Source organism: Notolepis coatsorum, assembly GCF_963971535.1.
Source record: "Notolepis coatsorum genome assembly, chromosome: 6".
NCBI classification, from domain to species: Eukaryota; Metazoa; Chordata; class Actinopteri; order Aulopiformes; family Paralepididae; genus Notolepis; species Notolepis coatsorum.
Window position 1 is genome coordinate 186,138,625 of NC_140170.1, and position 16,107 is coordinate 186,154,731.

General features: G+C 38.5%; 1 protein-coding gene across 1 annotated transcript in view; it reads left to right on the plus strand.

The window, feature by feature from the left end:
- The window catches only part of LOC311229893 (NACHT, LRR and PYD domains-containing protein 3-like), a gene marked incomplete at both ends in the record, with an annotated part of 106,735 nt that overhangs the window by 52,264 nt on the left and 38,364 nt on the right, over positions 1–16,107 (plus strand). The window contains one exon of the mRNA XM_084315962.1: positions 12,227–12,400. Coding sequence (XP_084172088.1) covers positions 12,227–12,400 — 174 coding nt within the window. The remainder of the gene's footprint in view (positions 1–12,226; positions 12,401–16,107) is intronic.

A 16,107-nucleotide genomic window follows, 5' to 3' on the forward strand; every position in this document is an offset into this window, starting at 1 on the left:
AGGCCCTATTCTGCTTTTCCTCCGCCCCAGCTTGAGATGCATTGCTGTGCCATACGTGAGTAACTATACGTTTGAATGTATATTGAACAACTGTTAGTTGACGAATGTAAGGTCAATGCACTGGACCAGGTGAATGTAAAGAGTATTGATAACCATGTAATTAATTTGAATGAATTGATCCTGATGTAGAGGGAGAGGCTCTAGTGGTGGGTTTAGATATTTGTCATTTCTCTGTCTGCTAAATGAAATTGCCCCTACTGCCTGATCCAAAATAATCAGTTTTACAACAGCTTGTAATTTTAAGATAATACATGTATGTTACAACAAAAACTATTGTTTTGATGGTGGAAACATTAGTAGTAGGAAAACGTGTTTACCATTGTTTACTTTAGAACACATACAGTAGTTATATAGATGCATGTTCCAGTTGTCAACGACTTGTAGATGGCATTGTTGTTGGTATTCTGCTTTTCATAGATTATCTCTAGCCTAAATAACTGCAGAGATAGATCCTTGTTGATTGTGCATTATTTCCTTCATATCACATCAGTCCTTCATTCACTATTTGATATGTAATATGAAGGGAATATGAATTAATATTAAAATACTTATTTTGTTAACCCATATCATTCCTTTCATTAATACTGAGAAGTTCTAACTTACTTTGTCTTATCTGTTCTGCTCTGTGTTCAAACTGTCTTCTATGTTCTGTGTGGTGTGTTCTAACTTACTTTGTCTTCTCTGTTCTGTGTTCAACCTGTCTTCTATGTTCTGTGTGGTGTGTTCTAACTTACTCTGTCTTCTCTGTTCTGTGTTCAAACTGTCTTCTCTGTTCTGTGTGATGTGTTCTAACTTCTAAAATTTGGCCGATGTTATACATACAATTACATACAATTATACATACAATTGTTAAGGGGATGCAGACCAGAGAAAGACTTTCGTCTTGTTTACATCAGGATCCCCCTGTTTACATCAGTAATCATCGGTAACATTTAGAATTGATTTCAAGGTCCTCCTCCTTATATACAAAGTATAAACATTGCGATCATCTACTACTGGTCTATTGAAGGTTCCAAGCCACAGTCTAAAGAAAATCAGGGATGCAGCCTTTGCTAACTATGCACCAAAGTTATGGAACACACTACCTATGGACATTAGGGAAGCTAGATCTCTTAATATTTTCAGAAATAAGCTAAAAACGTACCTCTTCACCATAGCCTTCTAATACACCCAGCTGTTGATTGTACTGTAGCACTATTTTACTCTGGCCATTCTATTGCATAATTTTACTATCTATTCTACTATTCTATTATTGCACTGTATATCCGTTGAGTTCATTGTGTGTGTCTGTGTGCGGGGGGGGGGGGGGGGGGGGGGGGGCGTGAACCGACTCATTGCCAGACGTGAGCGATTCGACTCACGCTCACGGCAATGAATCGGCTCTTATGAACGAGTCGCTCATGACCGACCCATCACTAATGTAATGCACAATATTATCATTCTTCCCTTGTGTTGAACCAACTCTCTCTGGGCCTCAGCCAAATAAAATACTAAGGGAAACCATGTTTTGGGAATCCAAGTTTATTGCCCCTCGCTATTGGAGTCTGGGGTAACCTCATTTTATCATCTCCTCTCCTTCAGTAAACTGTGTTAGATAACGAAGGTTATCCTATAACCCTAGTTATATGAATACTGGCTGAGCGTCTCGCTCTGCCATTATGAGATATCATCTCTCCAGCACCTACTGGGCCCGTGGAAACATTTTACATGCACCTCACTTGCACGTGACCATGCGAGGCGCGATTGGCCAGTATGCTATATAACTACCTATATGCTTATTACAATATACGTCAGGGTCTCAAGATGAAAACATTTACAAGCTTTGTTCTGTTTTACCAGTGATCAACAATGGCAACGCATAAAGAACGACTGTCCAAAATCCTGGAGGAGTTAATAAAGGAGGAGCTGAAGAAGAACATACAGGACGTGGTGGATCTGATGGTGCAGAACTATTCTGATGTAGCTGTGAAGATTACAGAGGAGATACTGAAGAAGCTCGACAGGAATGATCTGGTGGCAGATCTACAAGCAGGTATTCATGTCAGCCTCTACCTCTTTTATCTTTGAATAAATATGTGTATGCCTTTAGCTTTCAGTGATTTTCTCTCTTGCCTCTGAGATAGATGTTTAAAGGGACAGTTCACATTTTTAGGAAAAGAAGAAAATAATAATATAAGATGTATATCTGGTAGATGGCAATGTTGTTGGTATTCTGCTTTTCATAGATTATCTCTAGCCTAAATAACTGCAGAGATAGATCCTTGTTGATTGTGCATAATTTCCTTCATATCACATCAGTCATTCATTCACTATTTGATATGTAATATGAAGGGAATATGAATAATATTAAAATACTTATTTTGTTAACCCATATCATTCCTTTCATTAATACTGAGAAGAAGATAATGAATGAATGAGTGATGTGGTGCACAATGTTACCTTGTTTTATAAGATATTGTGTCAACTTAAACACTTTCTTCACAAACATAGCCACAACACTGGTAAACAAACTACCCTCCCACTCAGGGCAGTATGGGGTAGAACACATAGTAGCATACTACAAGAACCTAGGCGTCCACAAAGACGATTTCAAACTGGAAATGGTAACTACAGATGAGGTACTCAAAAAACTGAGCGCCCTCCAACCGAACAAGGCCACTGGCCATGACAACATCCCCTCCAAATTCCTCAGAGACTCAGCAGCAGTGATGCCACAGATTACTTGTAAAAGTAATCTGATTACTGATTACTGATTACTCCTTTAAAAAGTAATCTTAGTTACTTTACTGATTACTTGATTATCAGAGTAACTTAGTTACTTTGAAAGTAACTAGGTTACGAAGTCGTCGTCCCTGCTGCTGCCACAACATAAGAATGACAAAAAAAATTGTAAAATGTACTCAGTTTGAGTAAAATGTACTAATAGGGCAGGTAGGCCTATCTATATATCTATAGATTTCACAAAAGATAAATGGTCAATAACACCACATGTAGGCTGATATGTAGCCTACCTTTGAGGCCTGCCCTATTCAGATATGGTTCTAATGTTCCTAGTGAAACAGGGGAGAGGGGTGAGTAAACCAGTGATTATATCTCAGTAACAGAATCTTCTCAAACCTCTTGTCAGAAAGTCTGTTCCTTCTAGGCGTGAGCACCAACCCTCCCAGACTAAAAAGCCGTTCCACAGGAGCACTTGATGGGTTGGAGTGTTATACTTCAAGAAAATGTTCTTTATGTTTGAAGGTCTATCCAGTATCTGAAGCTCATGCTCTTAAAAAACAGTCTATTAAACGGTACTGCTCCTCCTATGCTATTATTATTATTATTATTATTATTATTATTATTATTATTATTATTATTATTATTATTATTATTATTATTATTATTATTATTATTGTTATTGTTATTGTTATTATTATTATTATTATTATTATTATTATTATTATTATTATTATTATTATTATTATTATTATTATTATTATTATTATTATTATTATTATTTATTATTGTGTGCTACTGACAACCTACATACTGCAGTATTGATTGATTGATTGATTGAAAAGCTTGTAATTTTAAGATAATACATGTATGTTACAACAAAAACTATTGTTTTGATGGTGGAAACATTAGTATTAGGAACACATTTTTTATCATTGTTTAGAACACATACAGTAGTTATATAGATGCATGTTCCAGTTGTCAACGACTTGTAGATGGCATTGTTGTTGGTATTCTGCTTTTCATAGATTATCTCTAGCCTAAATAACTGCAGAGATAGATCCTTGTTGATTGTGCATTATTTCCTTCATATCACATCAGTCCTTCATTCACTATTTGATATGTAATATGAAGGGAATATGAATTAATATTAAAATACTTATTTTGTTAACCCATATCATTCCTTTCATTAATACTGAGAAGAAGATAATGCATGCATGAGTGATGTGGTGCACAATGTTACCTTGTTTTATAAGATATTGTGTCAACTATCTTCTTCAATTTGAATCAGTCTCTGCCCTGCAGCTGTAGCAGGTTTCTAGATGTGTTCAAACGGTCTTCTCTGTTCTGTGTGATGTGTTCTAACTTACTTTGTCTTCTCTGTTCTGTTCTGTGTTCAAACTGTCTTCTCTGTTCTGTGTGATGTGTTCTAACTTACTTTGTCTTCTCTGTTCTGCTCTGTGTTCAAACTGTCTTCTCTGTTCTGTGTGATGTGTTCTAACTTACTTTGTCTTCTCTGTTCTGTGTTCAAACTGTCTTCTATGTTCTGTGTGGTGTGTTCTAACTTACTCTGTCTTCTCTGTTCTGTGTTCAAACTGTCTTCTCTGTTCTGTGTGATGTGTTCTAACTTACTTTGTCTTCTCTGTTCTGCTCTGTGTTCAAACTGTCTTCTCTGTTCTGTGTGATGTGTTCTAACTTACTTTGTCTTCTCTGTTCTGCTCTGTGTTCAAACTGTCTTCTCTGTTCTGTGTGATGTGTTCTAACTTCTAAAATTTGGCTGATGTTATACATACAATTACATACAATTATACATACAATTGTTAAGGGGATGCAGACCAGAGAAAGACTTTCGTCTTGTTTACATCAGGATCCCCCTGTTTACATCAGTAATCATCGGTAACATTTAGAATTGATTTCAAGGTCCTCCTCCTTATATACAAAGTATAAACATTGCGATCATCTACTACTGGTCTATTGAAGGTTCCAAGCCACAGTCTAAAGAAAATCAGGGATGCAGCCTTTGCTAACTATGCACCAAAGTTATGGAACACACTACCTATGGACATTAGGGAAGCTAGATCTCTTAATATTTTCAGAAATAAGCTAAAAACGTACCTCTTCACCATAGCCTTCTAATACACCCCGCTGTTGATTGTACTGTAGCACTATTTTACTCTGGCCATTACTTTGTCTTCTCTGTTCTGTTCTGTGTTCCAACTGTCTTCTCTGTTCTGTGTGATGTGTTCTAACTTACTTTGTCTTCTCTGTTCGAACTGTCTTCTCTGTTCTGTGTGATGTGTTCTAACTTACTCTGTCTTCTCTGTTCTGTTCTGTGTTCAAACTGTCTTCTCCGTTCTGTGTGATGTGTTCTAACTTACTTTGTCCTCTCTGTTCTGTGTGATGTGTTCTAACTTACTTTGTCTTCTAAGGTTTCTCTCCTCCACACTGCCTGTGGAGCATTTTTTCCCTATTATTTGCATTTATTTTTAATTTGTTGGACCTTATGGTGTTCTTGTTCTGTTCTTGACGTATTGTTATGTTTCTTCTTGACTTGTTTAAAGAAGACGTGTACGGCCCATGGAGACATTAACGTGTGTTGTCGGGCCTTACAAATACATTTGATTTGATTCTCTGTTCTCCAGGAGTCCAAGCTGAGACAAGATCAACTGACTCAGAGACTGGAGGCACTGCTATTGCTATAGGAGGACCTATTGAAACTGGTGAATGAAACATTAATTATAAATAAATGTATCCTGATGTAGGTGGAGAGGCTCTAGTGGTGGGTTTAGATATTTGTAATGTCTCTGTCTGCTAAATGAAATTAGCCCTATCTGCCTGATCCAAAATAATCAGTATTATTTATAACAGCTTGTAATTTTACTAATATAAAATGTTCTCTTGCAGATGGCATTGTTGTTGGTATTCTGCTTTTCATAGATTGTCTCTAGCCTAAATAACTGCAGAGATAGATCCTTGTTGATAGTGCATGTTGACAGAATTGGCTATGGGGCGACAATAATATGTTCATGAGGCATGGTTTCTATCTTTAGCCTTTAATCGGCGTGGTTTATTATTTACATTGCACAACAGCAGCACATGAGATCTTCTCTCCGTGAGAGGTAGATGGGAAGAGACAGAGGGGGAGTTAACCAACTCCTTTTGTACCTCGTACCTGGCAGCAGCATTTACAGCTCCGCCTATAGCGCCCTCCAGTGGAAACAGTTATGCACAGTTAGACAGTTACTCAGTTACTTGCAATCCTATATATAACCTCTAACTTTAACAGTGCATTATTTCCTTCATATCACAACACTCCTTCATTCACTATTTGATATGTAATATGAAGGGAATCTTCATTCATATTAGAATACTTATTTTGTTAACCCATATCATTCCTTTCATTAACACTGAGAAGAAGATAATGAATGCATGAGTGATGTGGTGCACAATGTTACCTTGTTTTATAAGATATTGTGTCAACTATCTTCTTCAATTTGAATCAGTCTCTGCCCTGCAGCTGTAGCAGGTTTCTAGATGTGTTCCAACTGTCTTCTCTGTTCTGTGTGGTGTGTTCTAACTTACTTTGTCTTCTCTGTTCTGTTCTGTGTTCAAACTGTCTTCTATGTTCTGTGTGGTGTGTTCTAACTTACTTTGTCTTCTCTGTTCTGTGTTCAAACTGTCTTCTCTGTTCTGTGTGATGTGTTCTAACTTACTTTGTCTTCTCTGTTCTCCAGGAGTCCAAGCTGAGACAAGATCAACTGACTCAGAGACTGGAGGCACTGCTATTGCTATAGGAGGACCTATTGAAACTGGTGAATGAAACATTAATTATAAATAAATTTATCCTGATGTAGGTGGAGAGGCTCTAGTGGTGGGTTTTGTCATTTCTCTGTCTGCTAAATTAAATTGCCCCCATCTGACTGGTCCAAAATAATCCATTTTACAACAGCTTGTAATTTTAATACAACAAAAACTATTGTTTTAATGGTGGAAACATTAGTATTAGGAACACATTTTTTATCATTGTTTAGAACACATACAGTAGTTATATAGATGCATGTTCCAGTTGTTAAGGACAGAGCACTTGTCTGAATCTGATATCATGGCTAACAAACTAAATATTGCATACATTTTTAGGTATCAAACAGTACAAGGCCAATGTGATGGTCACGTGTAAGAGTATACAGGACGAGAAGAATACGAAGATACTTCTAAATGACGGCTACACAGAGGGCCTTCTCAACCATGGAGGAACTGGGGATGTCATCTGGGACCATGAGGTCAGACAGATTGAAGCATGGAAACCAGAAACATCAATCAAATGTGATGAGCTATATGAGAAAGAAATCAAAACGGTCATGACAACGGGAGTGGCAGGCATTGGAAAAACATACCTTGTAAACAAGTTATTCCTGGACTGGGCTGAAGAAAAGACAAACCAAGACATCCATCTTGTATTTCGACTCCCATTTCGAGAGTTGAATGACTTGAAGGCGGAGATTTGCTTGGTGGACCTTATCGGTGAATGTACTGAAGATATTACAGAAGAGGTCCTCACTGAAGTTTTCACAGAATTACAGAATTCAAACAACCGAAATGTTAAAACAAACAAGTACAGAGTTCTGTTCATCTGTGATGGTCTGGATGAATGTCGTCTTCATTTAGACTTTGAAAACAAGGAGACATTTACTAATGTCACAGAGCCGACCTCAGTAGACAACCTGCTGACAAACCTCATCAAGGGGAAACTGCTTCCCTCTGCTCTCATCTGGATAACCTCCCGACCTGCAGCAGCCCATAAGATCCCTCCTGAGTATGTTGACATGTTTACCGAGGCACGAGGATTCACTGATCCACAGATGGAGGAGTTCTTCAAGAAGAGATTCAGTGATAATGTGGAGCTGGCCAGCAGTATCATCTCACACATCAAGGCATCAAAGAGCCTCCACATCATGTGCCACATCCCAGTCTTCTGTTCGGTCTCTGCTACAGTTCTGGAGAGAATGCTGACAGACAAAAGTGACCAAGACAGAGTGCTGCCCAAGACCCTGACGGAGATCTACATCAGGTTTCTGGTGTTTCAGTCCATACGAGGGAATAGGTACCATGGAGACCAAGTACCAAGTACCACGTTCCAAGACTGGAATACAAAGCCCAGTAAGAGCATTCTGTCTCTGGCGAAACTAGCTTTTGAACAGCTGGAGGAAGGCAACCCGATCTTCTATGAAAAGGACCTGAAAAAGAGTGGCATTGATGTCGAAGCAGCCTCAGTGTGGTCAGGAGTGTTCACACAGATCTTTAAAAAAGAAGATGAGGGAGTAAAGGTGTTCAGCTTCATCCATCTGAGCATTCAGGAGTTTCTGGCTGCTCTTCATGTCTTTCTTGCATTCAACAACGAAAATGTGAATCTGCTAGAACCATCCTGGTTCTATAGGGTGCTTCTTAAACAACCCTTCTATAACGGTGCTGTGAAAAAGGCCGTACAGAGTGAGAATGGACATCTGGACCTTTTTCTCCGCTTCCTCCTGGGTCTCTCACTGAAGACCAATCAGATGATCATACCAGACCTGCTGACAAAGACAAGAAGCAGCTCAAAGACTAATCAGAAGACAGTTGAGTACATCAAGAAGAAGATCAGAGAGGATCCATCTTCAGAGAGAAGCATCAATCTGTTCCACTGTCTGAATGAGCTCAATGATCATTCTCTAGTGGAGGAGATCCAACGGTACCTGAACCAAGGAAGGTTATCCACTGACGTCCAACTTTCCCCGGCTCAGTGGTCAGCTCTGACATTTGTGTTGCTGACATCAGAAGAGAATCTGGACGTGTTTGACCTGAAGAAATATTCTGCATCACATGAGGCTCTTTTGGGACTGCTGCCAGTGGTCAACGCCTGCAGTAAAGCTATGTAAGTGTTCCGTCTAGATAATACCTAGATAATTAAGTGTTCTGTGTAGATACTATCTAGATAATTAAGTGTTCTGTGTAGATACTATCTAGATAATTAAGTGTTCTGTATAGATAATACTCCCTTGATTAAATTTATTATTTTGTCAGGGATAGTAGCAACAATCACCATCATCATCATTAGTAATTAATTTAGTATATCACTGTTAAAAGTAGAATGTGTAATGTAGTCAAACAGTGACCTCTTGAGCCCTTCTCGGTATTGCACTTTGTTTAAATATGTTGTTTTGGTCTGATGTGTGGTTTAGTAACTTACTGTGCATTTCTCCAGGCCTCTTTTTTGGCAGAGCTTGAGGTGTGGTCAGCAATGGCAACCCAATCCATCCCTATACCCATTCAAACCCAACCCACACATCAGACCAAAACAAAACATGTAAAAGTGCAATCCCAAGCGGGGCTCTCTAGAGGGCTTATGTCACTGTTTGATGGCATTACAGAGTCTACCGTTAATATGATGGATGGAATAAGGGTCTAGAAGGGTACTCGGAGAGATGTCCGTCTAGGCTACAACATGTATTAGCCTACACTTCATTCCTGTCATGAATGGATCAAGACCCTCCTCTGCCTGCACATTTCCTTCAACTGTGGAATCGCTGTCCCACAGCAGTGCTCACTCAAGCCTTTAGGCACTGAGACGTCTGTGTTAATGAACCATAATAGCGCACCTGATAATTACTTCTACAGCTGTGACTGGTCACGGTTACCTTTATTTATATAGCACATATAAAACCAACCGAAGTTGAACCAAAGTGCTTCACAGTACAAAGAAACTGACAAAGTCAATACAATACAATAAATACACTAGATAGTCACAACAGGACCAGGGCTTAACAAGCCTCAAAAAGCCAATGAAAGCCTGAAGCGAACATGAAGCGATGAAGTGATGTGGTCACGCTTCTTTGTGCCAGAGGCACGCAGCAGCGCTTACAATTTTTAAAGCAATTAAAGATATCTCCTGTTTTGGATTTTCTCCGTCCCTGGAGACTGCCAGTGGGTGTGGAGAATAGTGTAGTGAGAAAGTGGTGTGGTTTCTGGCCAGACCAGCCATCTTGTTTCATGAAATATCATACATTGTAAATACACCCATAAACAAAACACTGCTAAGCAAACACAATGTTGTTTTAACAAGAGATTGTTCTGACTACTCTGAAACTAAGGTTTATCAACTACGATACAAGGTTCATTCTGGCACTTCCATGTTGTAAAGTGTTGCTAGAGAGCTGATTACAGGAGTCTAGGTGATGCTGAAAATAACTGCATGTGTCACTGAACAGTTTAACAAACCATGTATTGTACACACAACCCATAGCCATACAGTAGTGTAGTGGCTTCTTGTAGGTCAACCAGGTAGTGTCTTTAACATGCACATTCCAAAAAATCCAAAACGAGATCCAAGGTATTATGAATTAAATTATAGATTTATTTTAAGCATCTAAATAAAACACCAAAAGAAAGATTCCAATACTCATAAATAATAGTATTCTAACACTGATGTGGTTTAAAGAAAAATGTATGACCTGGCACCTTCACCAAACATTTTTACCATGCCTAGGCCTTCTCTTCCTGCTCATTAAACCACCTGAGATTCCAAGAGTCCCCGCCCCTCACTCTCAACATGCACTACCGGCCTTTGGACACTAGGTGGGGTAGATGACTACAGAGGGGCAGAAACAAAATGTAAACAAATGATAGATACACTAAGAACACAATAGAATGGCTCCAACAAGTAGTGTCCATCACTAAACATGAAGCGGTTGTGGCATAGGCATATTTTAGCCAATGCAACAATGAGACCGTTGGGCGGTTGATCAGACATTCTTTCTAGTAATGTGTTGGTTCACATTGATGCCTGTTGTATTTGTGTGTACAGTTACTCAATGTTCATGGTGGCCAGAAACATTCACATCAAGTTGATCAAACTTGCAGAGGAAATCAGAGGAGTCAGGTAATCATGTAGGATGGTAGTTAATGTAGGAATGGTTGGATAAAGTGATCAACTCATTTGGATAGTGGTTCTACCAGGGAGTCATTGATGTAGGACGGTAGTTTAAGTTGTAATGGTTGGTTATAATGATCAACATATTGGGACAGTAACAGAGTCATTGCTGGACACAGTGGGGCGACCAGGACACAGTGTTTTGTTCCTGTGCATTTTTGGGAGTAAATACAAAACTGGGCTCCTTTGCTGATTTATGTAAAAGATAACTGTGGTCGCAGAACCTTTGATGTGGCCAGATTTGAGAGCTTCATCAATAACCGGTTTGATGATGTTGCGAGTGAATGTCCTGGGGCTGTTGCTGGATTTCCTGTATGTACTGGTATCAGACAGCTGTCACATGGCTTCAGTGTAGTGAAGGACACCTACAGCTCCACCTTTTTATTGGCTGGTTGGATGACAATGGAATTGTCTTATTGTTGCAAATCCAACTCAAATGAAAATTAAATAAAGTCGGCCATAGGACTGTCACGCTGTGAGAGTCTCCAGGGTTGGTTTTAGTCTTGGGGCCATCTTAGTTAACGTTAGCAACTAACGTTAGCTTAAGATCCAGTAGGTTTACAGTGGCTTTGGCAAACAGGGATGGTGAGGATTTTAAGCATGTTAGACACATTGGACCCGTTGTTAGCATTCATTATCCATTTTCAACAACCTCCTGCTCATATCCAAAATGGTCCCACACTACTGATTTAAGTCATATTTTTCGCGGATATAAATACTTCCTTCTACCATTTTGGTTTTCACAGCATGTCTCCTAATGCCTGTGTGGCTGTTGGTGGGAGTGGCATACACACAGATTTTCACTGCACATACTGTACAAACAGTGTAACTTGTTGTCACAGGGAAACGTCAAACATAGGGCTGAATAGCTAGATATCATAGCTTTAAGGTCTGCGCTGCAGTGTGCAATATGAAATGACAATTGCATGTTTTGATTGAGAAAAATATATTGGAATTTGGATTTCTTTTCAACCTGGGCGGGCCTCCTGAGTATAGGGCCTAAGTATGCTCACTGGCTGGTACAGCGAAACAATGCCGGTCTCATTCTCCAAGGACTTACGACAAAAAGGGCTTTCTCTTAGGGCCATTTGAGACCTTTTCGGGCCGATTTTGGGATTCACCAACCGTCCCAATAAAACATATATAATTAATATTATATTATAATATATTGTCTATATTCATGTCTTGCCCGAAAAGGTCTCAAATGGCCCTAAGAGAAAGCTCTTTTTGTCGTAAGTCCGTTGGAGAATGAGACCCGCCTGCACGGGTGTAATTCATTCCTAATTCACACAACCTCATATTGTGGTTGTTAATGAAAGTTCATTCATATTCATCTACTTTCCCCTCTTTTATTTTCCAGGAAAATGTTTCTATTAAGTATTATTGCTACCACTTTATTTTAATTTTCTTAATTTAAAATGTTTCCCTGTTTAAATAAATACAAATTAAATGTTTCTGGTTACCTTCCCATCCATCTTCATTCAGGCTGCGTGACTGTGGCCTCTCAGAGAGCTGCTGTGAAGCTCTGGCCTCAGTTCTCAGCTCCAAGTCCTCCAGTCTGAGAGAGTTGGACCTGAGTCTCAACAAGCTCCGTGATTCAGGAGTGAAGCTGCTCTCTGCTGGACTGAAGAGTCCACACTGTACACTGGAGACTCTCAGGTCAGTCTTATATGAAGCCACATTTTACTCAAAACAAATCAAACAGAATATTGTATAATGGTTCATTTTCTAAAAACAAAAAAATATATACAATATGTATTGGTGTTGTTATGATGCTGGAATGTGTAAATATTCCTGGGAAAATATTGATATTCGATACCATGAGGCCCTTTTTAATTTATTAGCTTCATATACATCACTTTCTTTGATGTTCAAATACAGCTGGTAGGGTTATAGGCTGTGAGTGTGTTGTTTTCATTGTGTGCTGAACGTCTCAGCTTCTCTAATACTTTCAGAGAAATATCACTATTCTTTTTAAACATAACAAACAAAACAAAATATACAATATATATTGTTGTTACGATGCTGGAATGTCTAAATATTCGTTTAAAAAATATAGATTTTCGATACCATGAGGCCCTTTTCAATTTATTAGCTTCATATACATTACTTTCTTTGAGGCAACTGCTCCATAATGCGGCAAATTAGTATGTAAACCGTTTCAAATATTCAGTATCCATATGTATTGAATTTTGTTTGGACAGCACTAATATATATATAAAAGAGTGCATTATTAAATAAAGTTATCTGTAAACATCCAAAACCAGCTCTAACTTTGATACCTTTGATTCCTTGAAAAATATTAATATTTGATCCCATTTTCGATACCACAGGGCCTTGTTCAGTTTCTTAGCTTCATATACATTGTCATCTTATTTTGATGTTCAAATACAGCTGGTAGGGTTATAGGCTGTGAGTGTGTTGTTTTCATTGTGTGCTGAACGTCTCAGCTTCTCTAATACTTTCAGAGAAATATCACTGTTTAAACATATTTCTTTTCATATGTTAGATTAGGTCTTAAAAAAATAATTATCAATATTGAAAAATCTATATATTTTACAACACTATATAAGAACAAATTATTACATAAAGGCATTTGTAAACCTAAAACCTGGGCGGGCCTCCTGAGTATAGGGCCTAAGTATGCTCACTGGCTGGTACACAATGCTTCCTCACACTGTGTGCACGGGTGTAATTAATTCCTAATTCACACAACCTCATATTGTGGTTGTTAATGAAAGTTCATTCATATTCATCTACTTTCCCCTCTTTTATTTTCCATAAATGTTTCTATTAAGTATTATTGCTACCACTTTATTTAAATTTTCTTTATTTAAAATGTTTCCCTGTTTAAATAAATACAAATTAAATGTTTCTGGTTACCTTCCCATCCATCTTCATTCAGGCTGGAGTACTGTGGCCTCTCAGAGAGCTGCTGTGAAGATCTGGCCTCAGTTCTCAGCTCCAAGTCCTCCAGTCTGAGAGAGTTGGACCTGAGTGGCAATATCTCAGGAGACTCAAGAGAGAAGCTGTTGTCTCTTGGACTGGACAAACTCAGGTATGTATTGTTTATCTCTGGACCAATACATTGAACAGTGGTTTTAAATATAAAAAACGACCAGATTACAATGTAATTTCCACAGAGCGGAGATTGTTCTGGTCAACAATAATAGATTTAGTGTACATTGGAATATTTTATCTATTACCTCATTTTCTAAATGGAATTCTATTTGTAATTATGCAAATAATAGTTTAATCAGACAGGTTCTGCCTACAGTGCTGAATGCTGACATAGGGTGTGTGTTGAGATGACCTTGCAGCCTGTGGTCATGAGATGATTCAGGGTTTTTTTTCAGAAGAGATTGTTTCTTCTTCACATAAGGTCTCTTTCACACCTATAGTTCGGTAGATTCAGGGGTGAAGTTGCAACATTGTTGCATTTTTTCTTTTCACTTTGCCAAGCGCACCAAACGTTCTAAACAAAGCCATGTGATCATGCAGGTCAGCTCTTGATTGGACATCATTTTAATACCATACCTGCCAACATTATGCTGTGAAAAAGGGGCTTCAATCCTACAGGAATATCTTTCATTTGGGTAGTTTAGTCCTCATTCCTTCTCATCAGAGGCAGAGGCACCGAGGAGATTTTTACTCTGGGTTGCCAGGTTGTGCAGGAATAATGAAACATTGTGTATAAAGGGGACGATTTCTCCATCCAATCCGGCAACACATATCCCCCATACAAAGCCACTATACAACTTAATTAAAAACATTTTTGGTAAACAGGAGATTATATAACCTGATGCGCCAGATGGTTTGTTACACAGCATCTTATGATCTCCTGAATCCAGCTGCATCACACGATAAGAGAATATGAGTACAAAATAATCATGTGATCTCCCATTGAACAGACATGGCTGGTTTAATAATAAAATAATATGTCAATCACAATCTGCTGGACAGCGTAGCATGAGGTGTGTGTGTCTCCATCAGATGTGTGTGTGTGTGTGTGTGTGTGTGTGTGTGTTAGATAATATATGTGTACGAGTTGCCGTGGTTACCACACTACCACAGAGTCACACTGATCACCGCTTCACCTGTTTTTCACCTGTTTATTTTAGGCCTGTTGTTTATGTTTCAATTTCGGATTGTAAAAGTAACGTGTGTGTGTGTGTGTGTGTGTGTGTGTGTGTGTGTGTGTCTGTCTCCATCAGAATTTGACCCAAACACAGCACACAGAAAGCTCTCTGAGGACCACAGGAGAGAAGGACCAGTCATATCCTGACCAGTGTACTGCACTACCACAGGACCTAGCATGTCCTACCATGCTCTGTAAATAACTCATGTACAGATACCCATATGCCCTACTTTGTTTACTTGTTTTATTGCACAATGTCGTTCTATTGGATTCTTATTATATATTACTATTGTATTATGCACATTGTTGCGGGCAAGACCCCCCGCATTTCATTGTATACTTGTATGCCGTGACAAATAAAACTCTTGACTTGACTTGACTTGATTGTTTAAGCATTTTTGGTTGAAATAAAATGCTCACATGATGTCACTTCCTTGCTATTCCAAAGCACTGACAAATTACCACACACATGAGCCAATTGGTTAAACAGTCACCAGGTGCACAAACACATATGATTGCTTATTGGAGGCACACCAGTCAGGTTTACGCACTATAAAAATGCAGCAGGTGAGTTCACCTGACTGTAACCAAAATGGAAGGAGGGTGAGAGGGGGGGGATCTACGGAGGAGGAGGAGGAAGAGGAAAACCAGAAGCAGTTTTTTATTTATTTATATACTGTATATATATATATGATTATATATTTCTTTACTGTAATTGTAACCTGTATTTATTTGATATGTGCCTGATATTTGCTGAGCTTACAGTGTTATGCACACTACTGTAGTAGCGTGAAAACTGGGACATGTTTTGTTGTGATTCTCCATGTTGACATGTTGACTGATTTGTGTTATTATTCTAATTCGTGACCCGTCCCGTCTAAATGTTTAAATGTTGAGCGATTTGCAGTGTCAAATTTCCCACGGGATAATAAAAGTATTTCTATTCTATTCTATTTGGGTATATGGAGAGAAATAAATAATAATTTCATCAGTCTGCAGCATTGGTCTTGTGTAGTGTATGGTGAATGTATTGTATATTTGCACATTCTCCGTGTACCTCACTTATAGTACTCTAATCACTGAGAAGTAGAATTGCTAAAAGTGTATTAGGTTATTTAAGCACAGCAGTGTGTAACTGGTTCAAACTGAATGAAGTCATATGAAATAAATACGTGTGTGTTCATATGATAACAAAATATAATTTTTATAAATGAGTTGTGGTGACTGA